The 18,950-nt window shown below is 45.7% G+C and overlaps 1 protein-coding gene across 1 annotated transcript in view; it reads left to right on the plus strand.

The window, feature by feature from the left end:
• Positions 1 to 3,009: 3,009 nt before the first annotated feature.
• LOC143975874 (uncharacterized) overlaps positions 3,010 to 18,950 on the plus strand; it is a 215,635-nt gene continuing 199,694 nt past the window's right edge. Inside the window, exon 1 of the mRNA XM_077478427.1 lies at positions 3,010 to 3,117. Within this exon, the coding sequence (XP_077334553.1) occupies positions 3,010 to 3,117 (108 nt within the window). The remainder of the gene's footprint in view (positions 3,118 to 18,950) is intronic.

The raw sequence follows: 18,950 nt of genomic DNA on the forward strand, positions 1-18,950 counted from the left end.
TATCCAAAGCAACCTGGAGCTGTGATAGCTGCAAAAGGTGGCTCTGCAAATATTGACTTTAGGGGGATGAATAGTTATGCACATTGACTTTTTCTGTTATTTTGGCTTATTTTTTGTTTGCTTCACAATAAAAAAAATAATCTTCAAAGTTGTGGGCATATTCTGTAAATTAATTGATGCAAATCCTCAAACAATCCATGTTAATTCAAGGTTGTGAGGCAACAAAACATGAAAAATGCCAAGGGGGGTGAATACTTTTGCAAGGCATTGTATATACAGTATATATACACACTGTATATTACTGCCTTTAATTTTTTTTCCACAAGGACTGCTTACTTTATTCTATACTGGTGGCTTTCTATAATAAAGTCTCACAAATTTCCTAGACTGATTACATCACCCTGCCAGTCCATTCTCCAGAAAGAAAAAAAAAGATCTTTGTGTGTTGCCAAATTTCCATGTAAGGAATACCTTTGTGTGGAATTTGTTTGGCTTGGGATCTTTCGTTACAGGCACCAACTGCAGTCTTTTCCTATGACACTGCAAGATGGAACATACCTCAGCTCTTCTGTAATTCTTACCCTTCAGATTTAGTGTAATTGTTCAGAACAATAAAATGCCACTTGTTAAAATGAAACAAAATAATTTCTCCATAATAATTTATGCTGGTTGTAAAACGTCAGTTCCCACTGCAGTCTGTTTAGTTTGTTGCTATGTGATCAAACATTCATGCAAATCTTCTCAGTAACGGTCATTCAATGTTACATAATCTGTAATATACAGTGTGATGTAGATGGTTATAATGTCTATAGATAAAATAAAGCCCAAATCCATAAATTAGAAAAATAATCCACCCTCTGCAAGGGTAGAATTTTAAATAATCAGTATGTTGAAAAGTGTTGGAATAGGAAGAAGTGCTTTAACTACCCTGTGCTCCAGCAGGGTCCCTCCAGTGGTGAGACTGATCCCTCGCTAAGGCGCTCTTGGCCATAATTGCACACTCTGCCACCACTTAAAATGCAAGACTGATAGCCCAGCATTAAATTAAATTTGGTGTGTATCTGCCACAGAGTGGTCCTGGGGATACACTACAGAAAAATCCACATGCCACATCCCGATAATAGACTTTTTTTTTTAAAATAAAAGAAAAACACAAAAACCTCAACAAAAATTGTTGACCATACTGGACTTTTTAAGCATAGATATAAATATAAAGAAAAAAGAGGGGGGGGGGGGAGAGTAAATAATTTAAAACAATTTTTATTTTTCTAAAAAGAGAAAAAAACACACCAAATCTCAATATTTCTTATCCTGTCTAGTATGTTAGAGGTATATCATATTCTGTATGTATTCCTGTACATATCCAACATAGGAACATTAACCAGTTGCCGACCAGCGCACGACGATGTACGTCGACAGAATGGCACGGGCAGGCAAATGGGAGTACACGTACGTCCCTTTAAATTTGCCGCCCTGCCATTGGGAGCGCGCCGCCGGCGGCGCGCTCCCGCGCTGGTCGGGACCCCCGTGAGTCCGGTCGCAGGACCCGCGGACTCGATTGCCGCGGGCATCCCCGCGATCGTCTCACGGAGCGGCCGAATGGAGAAGTGCCATTGTAAACAACATTTCTCCATTCTGCCTAGCAACTAGTGACGCTGATCTCTGCTCCATGTGATTGGAGCAGAGATCAGTGTTCACTAAATGAAAGCCCAACCCCCCCACAGTTAGTAACACACCCCTAGGAACACTTAACCCCTACACTGCCACCCACTGGTTAACCCATTCACTGCCAGTGTCATTTACACAGGAATCACTGCATTTATATAGCAGTGATTACTGTATAAATGACAATGGTCCCAAAAATGTGTCAAAAATGTCCGATGGGTCCCCCACAATGTCGCAGTCACAATAAAAATCGCTGATCGCCGCCATTACTAGTAAAAAATAAAAATAAAAAATTATTAATAAAAATGCTATAAAACTATCCCTATTTTGTAAACGCTATAACTTTTGCGCAAACCAATCAATAATCGCTAATTATTATTATAATTATATAAATATTATTATATATTTTTGGGGGATATTTATTATAACAAAAAGTAAAAAATAATGCGTTTTTTTCAAAATTGTCGCTCTATTTTTGTTTATAGCGCAAAAAATAAAAACCACAGGGGTGATCAAATACCACCAAAAGAAAGCTCTATTTGTGGGAAAAAAAGGAAGTCAATTTTGTTTGGGAGCCACGTCGCACGACCGCGCAATTGTCAGTTAAAGCGACGCAGTGCCGAATCGCAAAAAGTGGTCTGGTCTTTGACCAGCAAATTGGTCCGATCTGAAAGTGGTTAAGGAAAAATTAACACTTAATACAGAAAATAGTTTGTATAGACAGAATAGCAATTAACCTGGACAGCAGCCCGGTTGTCGAGGCAAGAAGGTTACTGAGGGGTCTTGTTGTTCCCCCTCTCCCTCAATGATACCCTAAATTCTGGATTAGATTTAGTGGAAAGAAATTTTGGAATCTCTGACTGGATCAATAGAAGATTACGGCTTACACCACCTTCTTCTTTTGCTTTATATATATATATATGTCTTGCTCATTTGTGAGCTCCTCTATATACAATAGTCTGACTACAATACCATACACCACTCTACCTCTGTAGAGACATCCTTTCTTTTTTCTTTTGGGCTATCCAAAGGAATAGAAATGTTAAGCTCCTGATGAAGCGTTATGATGAACGCAAAACATGTAGAGCATCTAAATATCTTTGAGCTATCCTGTCTATACAAACTATTTTCTGTATTAAGTGTTAATCTTTCCTTAATGTTCCTATGTTGGATATGTACAGGAATATATACAGAATATGATATACCTCTAACATACCTCTAACACTACTAGACAGGATAAGAAATATTGAGATTTGGTGTGTTTTTTTCTCTTTTTAGAAAAATAAAAATTGTTTTAAATTATTTACTCCCCCCCCCCCCTCTTTTTTCTTTATATTTATATCTATGCCTAAAAAGTCCAGCATTGTACGTGATGACACTGAGGGACCTCTGACAAGCCAGGACTTTTCGGAGAAGAGGACAAATCTGGAGCTGCTTGAAGTGGTGGATAAGGTAAGTAGGGTAAGGTGGAATGGGCTGCCTTCCGACAAGCCTGTCCTTAATTTATCCATTGCTAAATACTGTATGCTCCATCAAGGAGACTCTCAAAGGTTACATTTAGTACAAAACTATACAAAGGGGCCTTGATAAAGCAGTGTGGTTTTCACATATATTTGCCAAAGTTGTGCAACCTAAACCTCTATTTTTTTTCTGTTTCAATCGTTTTTATTAAGCTTTTCTTTCAAAATATAAAAGAAATACAACATATTGCAAAAACAATACATTGCTAAGGAAAAAAACACAACAGTATGGGTATACATAAGGCAAAAGGAACAAAGTTGAACTGTTCAATAGTTTGATTAAAGGTCCAGGTAGTTATTGTGGGCCGACCCAGACTTCAATTCCATGAAGTGAAGGACTCTGATTGGAAGGAAAACAGTGCCTTTCCAAGTAGGAAACTTAAAAGCCCTTAAAACCTAGGGCATCATAAAACCTCAATATTAATGAAAACTATACAACAACACCTCCCAGGGCCAGGTCCAGGCATCTGTTCGACCATGTATTTGGGTCCAAGGACCCCTCTACCAAAACCAGGAGGGCCATATTAAACCTCTATTTTTAACACAAATTGTTATACAGTGTAGTTTGTTTTGTAGCTCTACCCCCAAAGGAGCTGAAGGGGGATGGGTGCTGAGAACAGAAGGACAGATGTGTGTATTGGGGGGGGGGTGGGTTGCTGGGAACAGGAGGGAGAGGGGTGTGGATGGGGAGCTACTGGGAATAGAGGGAGAGGTGTGTGGATATGGGGCTGCTGGGAACAGAGGGAGATGTTTGTGGTTGGGGGGGCTGTTGGGAACAGAGGGAGAGGTGTGTGGGTGGGGGCTGCTGGGAACAGAGGGAGAGGTGTGGATGGGGCGGCTGTGGGCAACAGAGGGAGAGGTGTGTGGATGGGGGGGCTATTAAGAACAGAGGGAGAGGTGTATGGATTGGGGGAGGGGGGCTTCTGGGAACAGAGGGAGAGGTGTGTGGATGGGGGGGAAAGGGGGTGCTGAAAACAGAGGAAGAGGTGTGGATTGGGGAGAAGGCAGAGGGCCAATCCTGGGCTGGTGCGCTGGGTGCATCTCACCCAGGCGCCATAGAGGCGGGGGCACTGAAGTGACAGAGTTCTCACCTCCCTCCTTCCAGGGCTGGACTGGCCTACCGGAAAATTTCCCAGTAGGCCACCTGCCCTGGGGCCGCTTTGATTTGTGGGTGCAGGCTGTAGCACTCCCCTCCAGGCTCCCACCTCCTCCTCGTGTTTCCCACACTTAACAGAAGCGCAGTGTGTCACAGCTCACAGAGCTGGGTATGTGTGTGTTGTTGCACTGTAACAAGGTCCCGCCTCCCCATAGTGTTCCATCTATCACACAAGCTGGTCTAGGGGCGCCGGACCTTGTTACAGGGCCACCGACAACACACACAGACCCAGCTCCATGACACACAGCGGGATCCAGGGCAGGCTATGGTCTGCATTTATGAGCACAGTGAGGCTACATTGATGGGCACAGTGAGGCTGCGAATTGTGGGCACAGTGAGGCTGTGAATTATGGGCACAGTGAGACTGCATTCATGGGTACAGTGAGGCCACATTGATGAGCACAGTGAGGTTGCGATTATGGGCAAAGTGAGACTGCATTCATGGGTATAGTGTGGCTGCATTGATGGGTACAGTGAGGCTGTGATTTTGGGCACAGTGAGACCGCATTGATGAAAACAGTGAGACTACATTCATGGGTACAGTGAGGCTGCATTGATGGGAACAGTGAGACTACATTCATGGGTACAGTGAGGCTGCATTGATGGGCACAGTGAGGCTGCATTGATGGGCACAGTGAGGCTGTGATTATGAGCACAGTGAGGGTGCGTAGATGGGCACAGGGAGGCTGCAATTATTGACACAGTGAGGGTGCGTGGATGGGCACAGTGAGGTTGCATTGATGGGCACAGTGAGGCTGCATTCATGGACAGTGAGGCTGTGATTATGGGTACAGTGAGGATGCGATTTTGGGCACTGGTACGTTTGATTTGATGGGCACTTGTAGGCTGCAATCGATGGGCAGTGATGAGGCTGCATTTGATGCATTAATCTCTTGTATCATTTCCGCAGTCTCCGACTATTTCTTGTATCATGCCTGCAGTCTCTGACCATCTCCTGTACTATGTCTGCAGTCTCTGACTGTCTCCTGTATCATGTATGCAGTATGTCTGGGGGCTCTTTCTAACAGACTCTCTGATGCCACATACACACGATCGGAATTCTCGTTGGAAAAAGCTCTGATGGTTTTCCCGACGGAATTCGGTTCAAGCTGTCTTGCCTACACACGGTCACACCAAATTCCGATCGCTTATAACGTGGGGACGTACAACACGTACGACGGGACTAGAAAAAGGACGTTCAATAGCCAGTAGCCAATAGCTTCTGTCTCGTAGTTGAATCTGAGCATGCGTGACTTTTGGCGTGTCGGAATTGCATACACACAATTCGAATTTCTGATAGAAAGTTTTTCCGTCGGGAAAATTGAGAACATGCTATCAATTTTTGGCTGGCGGAAATTCGGACAGCTAAATTCTGATGGAGCATACACATGGTCACATTTTCCAATGAAAATCTCTCATCTGTCTTTTTCTGGCCGGAATTCCGATCGTGTGTACGCGACATAACAGAAGCCCTCTCTGTGTTCATCAGAGAGGCCCCCCTCCAGGTCCCAAAAGTACTCTGCTTCTCTTCCTGTATTTTGTTTATTTTTAAGAGATCATGTGAGGATCCCAGGGTAATGAAGACTCCTTAGGGGAGCATCTCTGTGTTTGAGCCATTGCCATAGAAACATTTGTAAAGGGGTGGAGTTAGTAGTAAGATGACCATGCCCACGTGGGGGTGCCAGGAATATTTCTGCACCCAGGTGCCTGTGAGCCTAGGATCGGGACATTCGGGGCTCAGTGTCTGGTGAGGCACTGGCTAGTATCAGAGCCAGATACACACAGGTTACATACATTCTTTTCACAGAAGGCCATTCCAGCTCTCTACTGGCATATGGAAGGCAATGTTTTGGCCTCGTTGGACAGGGCGGTCAAAAGTAAGGTTCATATTATCACTGACTCATGATCCAGCAGGCATGGGCAGGGACGTTACCTTGCCTTCACGGCGCACTGGGTAACTCTGCTGGCAGCTGGGAAGGATGCAGGACAGGGTTGTGTTGTTGGAGCTTGTTCTGCCTCCAAAATGCTAGTGGTGATTTTGCCACAGCTCTCGCCTCCACCCCCTCCTCTTCTTCTTCCTCTATGGCCTCTTCTGCAGATTTGTCCTCTGCACCAGTGGTGCTCCATAAGAACAATGAGTGAAAATGGTTTACTGCATCCAAAATGTCCTAAAAGACAGAAGTCATCCAAGAGAAGACTACAAAGTTATTACAACTCTCACTCCTGTACCTAGGAGGTTGGTCCAAAAAACTACTTCAGTTTCAGGTTCCCAGGGGCACTGCATCAAGCAAGGTGGATGGCAAAGGCAATATATACACTTAAAATTGTCCTCTTCACTAAACAGTTGAATACTCCTCAACGACAATTGGAAGGAATGAAACTAGTTGCACATTTTGTCAGCCTCATATATGTTTTTTTTTTTTATAAAATCTTTTTTATTGAGTTTTTCATTGGCATACAAACTTGCCCACGCAGGGGCCAAATATTACCCACACAAGGGTAAATCTTCTGATGCGGCAACATGCCACAGCAGGACACATCATATAATAAACAGTCTGACTCTGAGGCAGCAACAGACCGCAACAGGGCAGGCCAACACAAACATAACCTTACCTATCTATACCCCAATGTGGGAAAAGGTTAGCTCAGGAGATTCTGTACTCAGTGTTATAATGACAGGATAATGTGACATAAGAGTATTTGGGTCAATCTACTATCATACTATAACCATAATGTTAAACTAGGGGTTATTTACTACATCAGTTGCCGTAGTGTTATCATCTAACCAGCAGGTCCACACCTTTTCAAATTTTTGTGGGCAACCCCTGCCCGAGTAGGTGGCTTTATAGAGGGGCAAACTAGTGTTCACCAGGTTTTTCCAGAACTTGATAGAGGGGGGAGACGATTGTTTCCAGTTCATGGAGATGGCCTTGCATGCATACTACAGTAACAGGGATATGAGTATTTTCCTAGCTCTGAGGATTGACATTTGCTCCACTAGCCCCAGCAGACAATATTTAGGATCATAAGGGATACTAGTCTTATTAAGCTTAGCTATCACCTGGAGAACTTCCTTCCAATAATACGCAATTGCTGGTCAAGCCCAGAAAATGTGAAAGAAGTCTCCTGGCTGATAGGAGCAGCGCCAGCATGCCGGGGAATGTATCAGCGACATCTGGTGCAGTCTGTGGGGTGTGTAGAGAGCTCTGTGTATAATTTTGTATTGGACCAATTTGTCTCTGGCTGAGACCAGACGGGAGAACAGAAAATCCCAAACCTCCCTCCAGTCATCTTCATCCAGCCCCGGTATGTCCCCCACCCATTTCCTGCAGAGGGAGGACAGCTCGGGGATGGCAGCAACGAGCTGGGACCCGTAAATCTGAGACATGGGTTTCTCCGAGTCTTTTACCCGAAGGGTAGATTCAAGCTCAGAATATTCCAGTATGACTGGTTGACCCAAAAACTGACACCGATAAGCATGTGCGTATTTGAAGATATCGGAAATGGGCCCATGTAGGTACATTAAATTTAGTACGCAGTACATGAAAGGGAGTGAGTTCTCCGTTGGTGATAACATGTTCGAGAGTCAGTATTTTGCATTTGGTCCAGGCCTGTGGATCCGGGATGGTAATGAACTGTGATAGGTCAGGATTCAGCCACAGGGGGGAGGGAGGAGACCAGGAGTTCGGCAAGGATGCCCTCAGTGCCTCTCCCACCTTCACCGCCCTCATAGTGGTGCGCATAGAAGGGGTGAGGCAGTGAGGTGTTTTTGTCCCCCTGAATATCAACCCCTTCAAGGCCTCCAGAGACCCCACTATAGCCTCCATTACATTTGCGGAATTGGTCAGGTCGGGCTGCAACCACCAATGGGCGGTTACAAGCTGAGTGGCCAAGAAATATTTGTGACAATCAGGAAGAGCCAAACCCCCACTACCCACAGGCCTGGTGAGAGTGGTGTATTTGAATCTAGGGGATTTAGATCCCCAGATGAAGGAGAGGAAAAGTTGCTTAAGAGAATTAAAGAAGGTTTTAGTCAGCCATTGTGGGGAGTTCCTAAATATGTACGTAAGTTTGGGGAGGACTTTCATTTTTAGAATGTTGATGCGCCCAATTAGGGAAAGGGGAAGATTGCCCACGCCCTCAATTTGGACTTGATCCCCATCAGAACAGGTTCAAAATTGAGCCGGACAAAGTTCCCACTCTCTCTTGAAATAATAATACCTAAATAGGTAAACCTATCCACCCACTGAAACGGGGTAGAGGATGGTGAGGTCCTGGCCCCCTTGTCCACCAGAAAGAGCTGAGACTTATGCCAATTCACCTTCAACCCGGTGAAGGCGGAGAAGGTGCCCATGATTCCGAGTGCACCCCACAGAGAATCATCAGGATCATTTAAAAAAAGCAGTAGATCATCCGCATAGAGAGCCACTCTCTCCTCCAGCCCACCCTAAGAACACGGACCTTGGCCGAGTTCCTGAGAGCCTCAGCAATAGGTTCCATGGCCAGGGCGAACAAAGTCGGGAAGAGAGGGAATCCTTGCCTGGTGCCCCTCTGCAGGGGGAATGAAGGAGACAGGGAGCCATTCAGTTTAATGCATGCTAGGGGACCGGTGTATAGTGTTCGTATCCAGGCAATAAACTTCAGTGGGAAACCCATTCTTCTAAGCACCTCCCACAGATACACCCATTCCACCGTGTCAAATGCCTTCTCCATATCAAGGGTGGCAATGGTCCTAGTGCCTTGATTAGCATGGGGGGAATGAATGTTAGAAAACAGTCTACGTATATTGATGTCTGTGGACCTACCTGGCATTAAGCCCGTTTGATCAGAGTCAATCAGAGATTTAATTACTTTATTGAGTCTAGTAGCCAGTATTTTGGTTAGTATTTTTAAGTCACAATTTAGGAGTGCTATTGGCCTGTAAGAGGCGCATTGCTGGGGGTCCTTATTAGGCTTTGGAATGAGAACAATATGGGCCTCCCTCATAGAGGCCAGCAGGGAGCCCTGTTGGAGACAGGCTCGATACATCTGAGCCAACCTGGGGGCAAGCAGTTCTACGTGGGCTCTATAATACTCTATGGGTAGTCCATCTGGCCCTGGGGTCTTCCCTGCCGGGAAAGACCCGATGGCCATCATGACCTCTTCTGGTGTGATCTCCGAGACAAGGAGTTGTCGCTCCGTATCAGAGAGCCACCCCAATGCCAGCGTATCCAACATAGAGGTCATTGGTGTGGGGTCAAATCCATTAAGGAGTGAGGAGACATATAGAGAGGCATAAAACCTGGTGAAAGCAGACAAAATATCCCTCGGAGAGGTAACTAGTACTCCTTCTGCCGTGAGTATTTCTGGTATAACTGCTAAGGGCCTGTCCTGCTGTGCCAGCATCACTAGTAGTTTGCTGTTCTTATCTCCATGTTCAAAGTATTTCTGTCTGCTATCTTGTATACCAAGCTTGGTGGTGTCTGAAACATGGAGATGCAGTTCTTGCCTGAGTGATGAAAGGTGCTCGAAGTTGGAGACCGTTGCAGAGGCCGAGTATTGATTCAGAGCCTCCTCAACTCTGTGCTGCAGGTCAGACACCTTGTCCCCAAGTTCTGCCATAACAGCTGCCACTGCAGAGATACTGCCCCCTGCCGTAGGCTTTGGAAGCATCCCATGTCATCTGCAGGGAGGCTGACCCTGCATTGCGCACCCAGTAGTCTTGCAAGGAGGGAGAAACTCTATCGTGGACTGTCTCATTGTTGATTCAATGGGGTTGTAACCTCCAAAGGGCTTTACTCCTTGTCTTGGTGGTCCTAATAGTTAATTTAAGGGGGTGGTGATCCGATAGGCCAGATGGAATTTAGCTGGCCTCCTGGACGTTAGCCAGGAGGGTGGCATTAGCAAAGGCCAAATCAATTTGGGAGGACGTTTTAAACATGAATGAGAAACAGGAGTATGTTCTATCCTGGGGATGAAGCCACCTCCACACCTCTTGGAATTCTGTTGCCTGGGCCCACGTACCAAGATCAGGATTGATAGTAGATTGTAGGGAGGGTCTATCTAGGTCACGGGACAATGTGGCATTAAAATCTCCCTCGAACAGGACACACGCCGGACAATGCAGAGCCAACCTTTCATATAATGTGCACAAAACATGTACCTGGCTCGGAGGAGGCAGATAGATGTTAACAATGACATACTTCTTATTATAGATGCTCAACACCACCATAGCAAATTTCCCCGGGGATCTAGATGAATCTCATGGATCACACATGGCACTCGTTTACTGATCAGTATAGATACCCCTCGAGAATACGAGGAGTAGGTCGCATGCAGCACCCTTTGCACCTAGGGTTTTTTCAGAGCCAGAACCTTATTACCAGTTAAGTGTGTTTCCTGTAGTAGGACTATATGAGGATTATGTAGTTTTAAATATTGGAATAACAGCGAACGCTTGTATTTGGAGTTGAGTCCCCTGACGTTCCACGATATAATAGTCAGCGACTCAGCATCTGAGGGGGCCATCATGGAACACCAGGGGGGAACAGAAGCAGGATGATCCTAACCAACCAGTAGATGTAAACAAACCCAAATTTGGTACACATACTCATAAGCATTCGAGCAGCACAGTACTTAAGCATAACTTTAAGGCAAAAAACCTCTCCCCCCAGAACATATAAAACCCTACCCAAACATCATGAGAACCAAGTTCAGTGACCAAAAAATTAGGCTAGAGAGCCATACAAACCAATGCAGGGTTTCGTCCCATAACTAGAGAAAAAAAAAATAGAATCCTTAGGTCACTGGGACCCCTGGATGGTGGGCCACAGGGCCAAAGGTGGATGCAGTCCTTCCCAAGAGATCCAGTCTCGGTTTCGGGAGGGGGAATCCAAGAGTGGAGGGGGAAATGGGGGAGGGGGTAAACAGGGGGTGCTTTAAAAGTGGGGTAATTCAGCGGCATTCAGTGGAGCTCCTTAGGCAGGAGTAAACTGCAGTCTAGCCAGCAACATAAGACAAAAACAATCAGTATGGGCAAAGTAGGATGTAATGGGGAGGAAAGGGCTGGGGACAGAGAGCAATAAATGCTGGGAGTCAGCTAGAGTCAATTCTTTTGAAGAAGAAGAGGAATACTTGGCTACTTCCTGCTGGTTACAATCGGTCATTATTCCCCCTTGGCCGCTTATGGTTAGCGGGTATCCAGCCACGCTGCCGCAGCCTCTGGAGAGTCAAAAAAACTAGTTTTGTCACCATAAGTAATTCATAGCCTGCTGGGATACAGAAGGCCAAAACAAGATGCTCTTTCTCTGAGCCAGCGTCTCACATCGGTAAAGGATTTATATCTTTGCTGTACTTCTTGAGAGAAGTCCGGGAAAAAGAGAAGTCTGGTATTCTCATACTTGATTTCAGGCATGGTACGAGTCGCCACCAGGATGCGGTCCCGCTCGCGGTAATTTAACAGCCGTAGCAGGAAGGGGCGCAGAGGTGCCCCAGGCCTCGGAGGGAGCGGTGGGACCCTGTGGGCTCTCTCCACTACAAAGGTGGGCGGCATCTGCCCCAGGTTGAACAAGGTGGACAAGAGCCGCTCAGTAAGCTGGTCTAGGGCCTTCAGCCCTTTCGGGGAGTCCAAGTATGCGGATATTGTTTCGCCTGAGGCGGTTTTCAGTATCTATTGCGTGCTCCATGTCCCGGCGGATGAGACCAACATCTACACTCAAGAAGTCGATCTATGCTGTCAGGGTTTCTTTACAGGATGTTATGGCTGCCAGGATCTCTGCTCCTGTGGGAGCCCCCACCTCCCCCAAATCCGCGGCTGCCCACATACCGGATGCCATTGTAGCCGAGGACTGCCTTGTAGACGAGGCAGCAGCCGGCGGGGGGGCACGAGGAGTTTTTGAACCGGATTTGGAGCAGCGGGTCTTAGGGTGGCCCATCCGAGGTTCACCCTGAGATGAAGGAGGATCTTGGAGGAATCTGTGGGCTGAGAGCCTGCGTCCTGGCAACAGCGGGAGCTAAGCCTCTTTGCTGGGGGGGGAGCAGGCAGGCGCCTGGGTTCTTTTTGCAGGATAGAAGGTATAAGGGTGATGAGCTTCCTGCACCGGGTGAGGGCCTCCAGCAGAGCACAGCCTCTATAGGGGGGGAGACACAAGGAGGGCAAAGCAGTATGTTTGGGGCACGGATGGCAACACAGGGGGGGGGAATGTGTTGTCTCTGGGGCACAGGGACAGGCACTGGGAGGGCAACACAGCAATGCTGCAGCACTGCACCTGAGGGTGAAGGATGAGGGTGGAGGATGAGCCCGGAAGAGTAGGCCGCAAGATGGCGCCTGTAGTGGATCCCTCTCCGTTTCCCCAAGCCCCCCTCAGACCAACCTTCCTCCAGGGACTGCCGGCGGATGCGCAGGGATTCGATGTCTCACCACCTGCGGATAGCGGAGCCTGAGCCAGAGGATGATGGAGGCAAGGTAGGCCTCAAGATGGCGGTATGGCAGAATTTCTTCTTTGGCGGGTGCTGCTGACGTCCGATGGCCTCTAGGGATAATCAGGAGTCCCCCCAGGTGCAGGGAACAGAAGGATGGCGTTGAATTGTCAGGCCGCAAGATGGCAGCGGGCCGCAAGCTCCCAGGAGTGGCCTTGTGGCTCTCTATTAATCTTTCAGGCCCCCTCACTGTCCTGCACTCTCCCAGGGGCGGCCGGTACGGATGTGCTGCGTTGTGCTGCCTCTCCTCCCGCAGAGCGCGGCACCCAAGCCCGAGGATGTCGGACGGGAAGTAGGCCTCAAGAGGGCAGTGGGTCCACTGAGTATGAAGCCGGTCGCGGCCCTGTAAATCCTCGTTTAGCCGGCCGAGCTCCACAGTTCCCGCCGGGGCCGATGCAGGTGATGGCTGGTGTCAGGTAGGGAGAGTTTGGAGACTCTCCCGGCGCTGTAAGCCTCAGGATGGTTGCGGATTGTATCAGGATCTGCGGAGCTCCCCTGGAACAGGTCTTGTTCCTGCTACATCCGGACACGCCCCCCAACCTCATATATGTTTGCTTTTGGCAAGAGGCAATTGTAAGTCGATGGGCTCCAAAGAATGATTTAGATATGCTACAGCTTTTGAGCACTTACCCAGATGCAGACGTCAAAAAATGTGCTCTCACAGCTGCTGTGAGACACATTTGGTATCTGTCAGAAACAAACGTAGGATTGGCTTTTTTGGGTGAATGTATTACTCAGACTGTTAAGGAAAATATGACAAAAAATTTAGAAACCAAACCTGCAAAGAAAAAGCAAGTGAAACGATTAGAGGGTAAAAACATGTTTTTTGAAGGAAAAAACCCAAGGCATTTCATTACTAATAAAACTATAAAGACATTCTATGAATTGTTTGGGATCCACGACGTGACAGAATACAAGGGATTGCATCGTTCAAAGTTGATTAATATAACACATATTTTGCCTATCATATTACCTATTAATCTTAGTGTATAATTTTAATAGTATTTTAAGTTTGTGATTTCTAATTCTAATTTTCCCAATAAAAGTAATTAACATTGAAAAATCATATTTTTTACCTACTTTTACAAAACAGATCAAAGTATGCAACCTCTAAATATTATCCAATCTTCTTGAAATTTAGCATATATATCTTTTACATCACTCTGGCTCGGGGTGTAAGCAAAGTCTGCAAAAATTTTGCAGTTAATTTTTTTCCATTAGAAAATTCAACACCCTAGTGTCCCACACAGGTGCTCCAGTGGATACTATAGGGGTGTCTCCATCTGTGAAACTTGTGCAAAACAGGTAAGTATTCCAGCTTTAGAAAGGGAAAAAATAATGTTTTAAGCTTGGAACTCTGCCAAAAAAGACAATTGTACGACACTTCCAAGCAATGTTTCATATTCCTATTTCTACCCTCAAATATCTGTGTGCTAACTATTCCTTTTTTGTATTCATATAGGGGAGAAAAGACTCGGGACATCTGAGGACACCAGGGACCCCCCACCTCCAAAAGAAGGGTAAGTCCCCAAAACACAAGCAGAGGAGGAGGTGGGAGACGTTTTGGAAGTTGGCAAAATAGTCACCACAACAGGTGAATGTCTGAGACCACAGCTTCAGGTAATAGATGTATGCCTGCATATTTATAATACATGGTGTGTTTTTTTTGTTTATTTTTAGGCGATGTGGATGTTGCAGAAGAAGAATGTAATTTCACAAGTGAAAGTGCCCAGATCCTCATCGGGGAGATAATGGGGTGCAATCGCGATTTAGAAAATCTAAAGGAAAACATCAATTATGTTCAACAAAAAATGAAGAACATCATTTATGTCTTAGGGAGAATATAAACCACACAAAAATTCCTATATTTTTTCTTGTCTATTTTTGCTTTTAATAACAAGTTTTAAAATATTTTAAAAGCCAAATTTTGAAGATGCACACAGTGTGTCAACATGTGCTATCTGCCATCGCGGGAGATCAATGTACACATTTTGTGGGTGCAACCCCTTCCTCGCTACTAAAGTGGCTGAGATGAAGGGGTTGCACCCCCAAAACACGTCCATTGATCCCCCATGATGGGAGATAGCACATGTTGACATTAGGCATGGGATCAGGAGGGAAATCCCCAGGTTGAATCCCAATTCGTGTGCATCTTCAAAATTTGGCTTTTACAGGGTGACATCACCCCATCTGATGAAGGCAATATCAACACAGTTTTGACATACTAATGTCTGATATTGCCTTCACTTTATAAGTTTGTAAGTTCCTGAGTTGTGTATGTTATGCTTTAAAACATGCTTGTTTTACCAAAAAGGCTATTTCTAATTAATGTGACAAAAAATAATGTTATACACCAAAGATGTTGGTTTTTTCAAAAACCCTTTTATAAACACACATGTGAATGTGCTTTGAGTAAAAAGTTTTATTATCATCAACAATGTGTGGCTTCTTCTTTCAATGCTCAAAAGCAGTTTTTGGAGTAAAGTTGGTGTTTACAGTGACAATGGGGGTTATTTACTAAAGGCAAATCCACTTTGCACTACAAATGCAGTTTCAGTGCAGTTTCAAGTGCACTTTTGCAGTGCAATTGTAGTGCAAAGTGTATTTTCCTTTAGTAAATAACACCCACAGTGCTTTATAATTTGCCTCAATCACACCATTTTCATGACTCCCCACATTTCTGTCATGGTGCTGAAAATTCTGAATATTTTTGTCAGTAATGCATTACATACATTAACAACAAAACAAGGTGTGTGTGTGTAGCAGACCCACAACATAATAATAGTTAGCTGAAGAAGAGACCTCATGTCTCAAAATAAATTTTGTTTGCACTATTGAAGAAAAAGGCCCAAAAAGAAGACCATTAGATAACCTAGGAGACAGTTAAAAGAAACCCAAGCAGTAAATCAAAGCAAATATTAGTTCAGTTTCAAAAATAAATGTATTTTAAAAATGTCTCAGAAATTGTCTGGCATATCAATGCCCCCCCATCCCCCCTACCCGCAAACACAAAGTATTCCATGTATTTTATACGGACCTGGCAGGCGCTTTGGGGGAGCAAGCCAGGACAGCCAGTTTCAAGCGCCGTCAGTGTTTGTTCATTAATAAGTCTGGCCTCAGGCCCAACTGAGGCAACATAGTTGAAATAATTTCTGCTTAAAAAGTTGTGGGGAACACAGCAACAAAGGATAATATGATTCAGTTTATATTCCGCCACGTGTATGGGTGTAAGAAATAGGCGGAACTGGCTGGCCATTATTCCAAACGTATTCTCCACCACTCTTCTGGCTCTGGCCAGCCGGTAATTGAAAACCCTCTGGTCCGGGGTGAGGGTCCTCATAGGGAATGGCCGCATAAGATGGTCCCCCAGCTCAAATGCTTCATCCATAACAAAGACGAACAGGAGTCCTTCCACAAGCCCAAGCTGCCATTCTGCAGACTCTTGTAGAACTCTGTCTGGGCGATGACTCCACCATCCGACATCCGGCCATTTTTCCCCACGTCCACATAGAGGAACTCGTAAGTAGCCGACACTACCGCCAACATCATTATACTAAACCCCTTGTAATTATAATGGTATGACCCCGAGTTGGGGAATGGGACTATGTGGACATGTTTCCCATCAATTGCCCCTCCACAGTTGGGAAAGTTCCAACGGGTGGCAAAGTGGGAGGCCACAGTCTGCCATTCCTGTGGCATTGAAGGAAACTGTGGAGTCAAACAAGAAATATTTTTTTGTCATTTTGCACATAAACATTGCAAGCAGATTAGACACAAACATTCTTGGCCAACATCAGTATAATTTATTTTAAGGAGTATTTAACCACTTAAATACCAGGCACTTATACACCTTCCTGCCCAAGCCAATTTTCAGCTGTCGCTGTTTAAATGACAATTGCGTGGTCATGCTACACTGTACACAAACAGAATTTTTATCATTTTGTTCCCACAAATAAAGCTTTCTTTTGGTGGTATTTGATCACCTATGCGGTTTTTATTTTTTGCTAAACTAATAAAAAAAAAAAAAAGTTTTGCTTTCTGTTATAAAATGTTGTAAATAAATACGTTTTCTCCTTCACTGATGGGCATTGATAAGGCAGCACTGATGGCCACTAATAAGGTGGCACCGATGAGGTGGCACCTCACAAGCCGGCACTAATGGGCACTGACAGGCACCGACGATGGGCACTGATATGTGGCACTGATGGGCACTGGTAGGCGGCACTGATGGGTTGCACTGATATGCAGCACTGATGGGTATTGATAGGTGGCACTGATGGACACTCATGGGTGGCACTGGTGGGCACTGATAGGCGACACTGATGGGCACTTAAAGGCTGCAAAGATGGGTACTTATGGGTGGCACTGATAGGCGGCACTGCTGGGTACTGATGAGCATTGATACGTGGCACTGATGGGCACTGATATGCGGCACTGATAGGCATCTCTGGTGGCACTGGCAGTGGTAGGCATTGTGAATGGGTACTGATTGGCAGCTGCCTGGGCATTTATTGGCAGTTGCCTTGCACTGATTGGCATTTTCCTGGTGGTCTAGGGGGGCATACCTGTTGGTCCAGTGTGGATGGCAGTCCTGGTGGTCCTGAGTGGCATGCTGGTGAACCTGGGCAGGATCCGAGGGGGGGCTGCGCTGATAAACATTCAGCACAGACCCCCCATGTCAGGAGAGCCGCCGATCAGCTCTCCTCTTCTCACGGCTCTTCCTGTTTACATCGTGGTCAGCTGTGGTTGGACACAGCTGATCACATGGTAAAGAGCCTCTGTCAGAGGCTCTTTACCAAGATCGGTGTAATGGTGTGTCAGACTGACACACCGCACCGCCGATCGCCGCGATGTATGCCCCCACAGGCGCGCAGCGGCTGTTATCTTGAAGGACGTCATATGATGCCAAGTCAGGATACAGTGGTGTGAAAAAGTGTTTGCCCCCTTCCTCATTTCCTGTTCTTTGCATGTTTGTCACACTTAAGTGTTTCGGAACATCAAACCAATTTAAACAATAGTCAAGGACAACACAAGTAAACACAAAATGCAATTTGTAAATGAAGGTGTTTATTATTAAAGGTGAAAAAAAATCCAAACCATCATGGCCCTGTGTGAAAAAGTGATTGCCCCCCTTGTTAAAACATACTATAACTGTGGTTGTCCACACCTGAGTTCAATTTCTTTAGCCACACCCAGGCCTGATTATTGCCACACCTGTTCACAATCAAGGCATCACTTAAATAGGAGCTGCTTGACACAGTAAGGTCCACCAGAAGATCCTTAAAAGCTACACATCATGCCGAGACCCAAAGAAATTCAGGAACAATTGAGAAAGAAAGTAATTGAGATCTATCAGTCTGGAAAGGGTTATAAAGCCATTTCCAAAGCTTTGGGAATCCAGCGAACCACAGTGAGAGCCATTATCCACAAATGGCGAAGACATGGAACAGTGGTGAACCTTCCCAGGAGTGGCCGGCCGCCCAAAATTACCCCAAGAGCGCAGCGACGACTCATCCAAGAGGTCACAAAAGACCCCACAACAACGTCCAAGGAACTGCAGGCCTCACTTGCCTCAGTTAAGGTCAGCGTTCATGCCTCCACCATCAGGAAAAGACTGGGCAAAAATGGCCTGCATGGCAGAGTTCCAAGGAGAAAACTACTGCTGAGCAAAAAGAACATCAAAGCTCGTCTCAATTTCTCCACAACACATCTTGATGATCCCCAAGACTTTTGGGACAACATTCTGTGGACCGATGAGACAAAAGTGGAACTCTTTGGAAGGTGTGTGTCCAAGTATATCTGGCGTAGAAGGAACACTGCATTTCATAAAAAGAACATTATACCAACAGTAAAATATGGTGGTGGTAGTGTGATGGTCTGGGGCTGTTTTGCTGTTTCAGGACCTGGAAGACTTGCCGTGATAAAAGGAACTATGAATTCTGCTGTCTACCAAGAGATCCTGAAGGAGAATGTCCGACCATCTGTTCGTGTACTCAAGCTGAAACAAACTTGGGTTCTGCAGCAGGACAATGATCCTAAACACACCAGCAAGTCCACCACCGAATGGCTGAAGAAAAACAAAATGAAGACTTTGGAGTGGCCTAGCCAAAGTCCTGACCTGAATCCTATTGAGATGTTGTGGTATGACCTTA

The sequence above is a fragment of the Lithobates pipiens genome, unplaced genomic scaffold, assembly GCF_037356315.1.
Source record: "Lithobates pipiens isolate NorthernLeopardFrog02 unplaced genomic scaffold, aLitPip1_a1.2 Scaffold_13, whole genome shotgun sequence".
Lineage (NCBI taxonomy): Eukaryota > Metazoa > Chordata > Amphibia > Anura > Ranidae > Lithobates > Lithobates pipiens.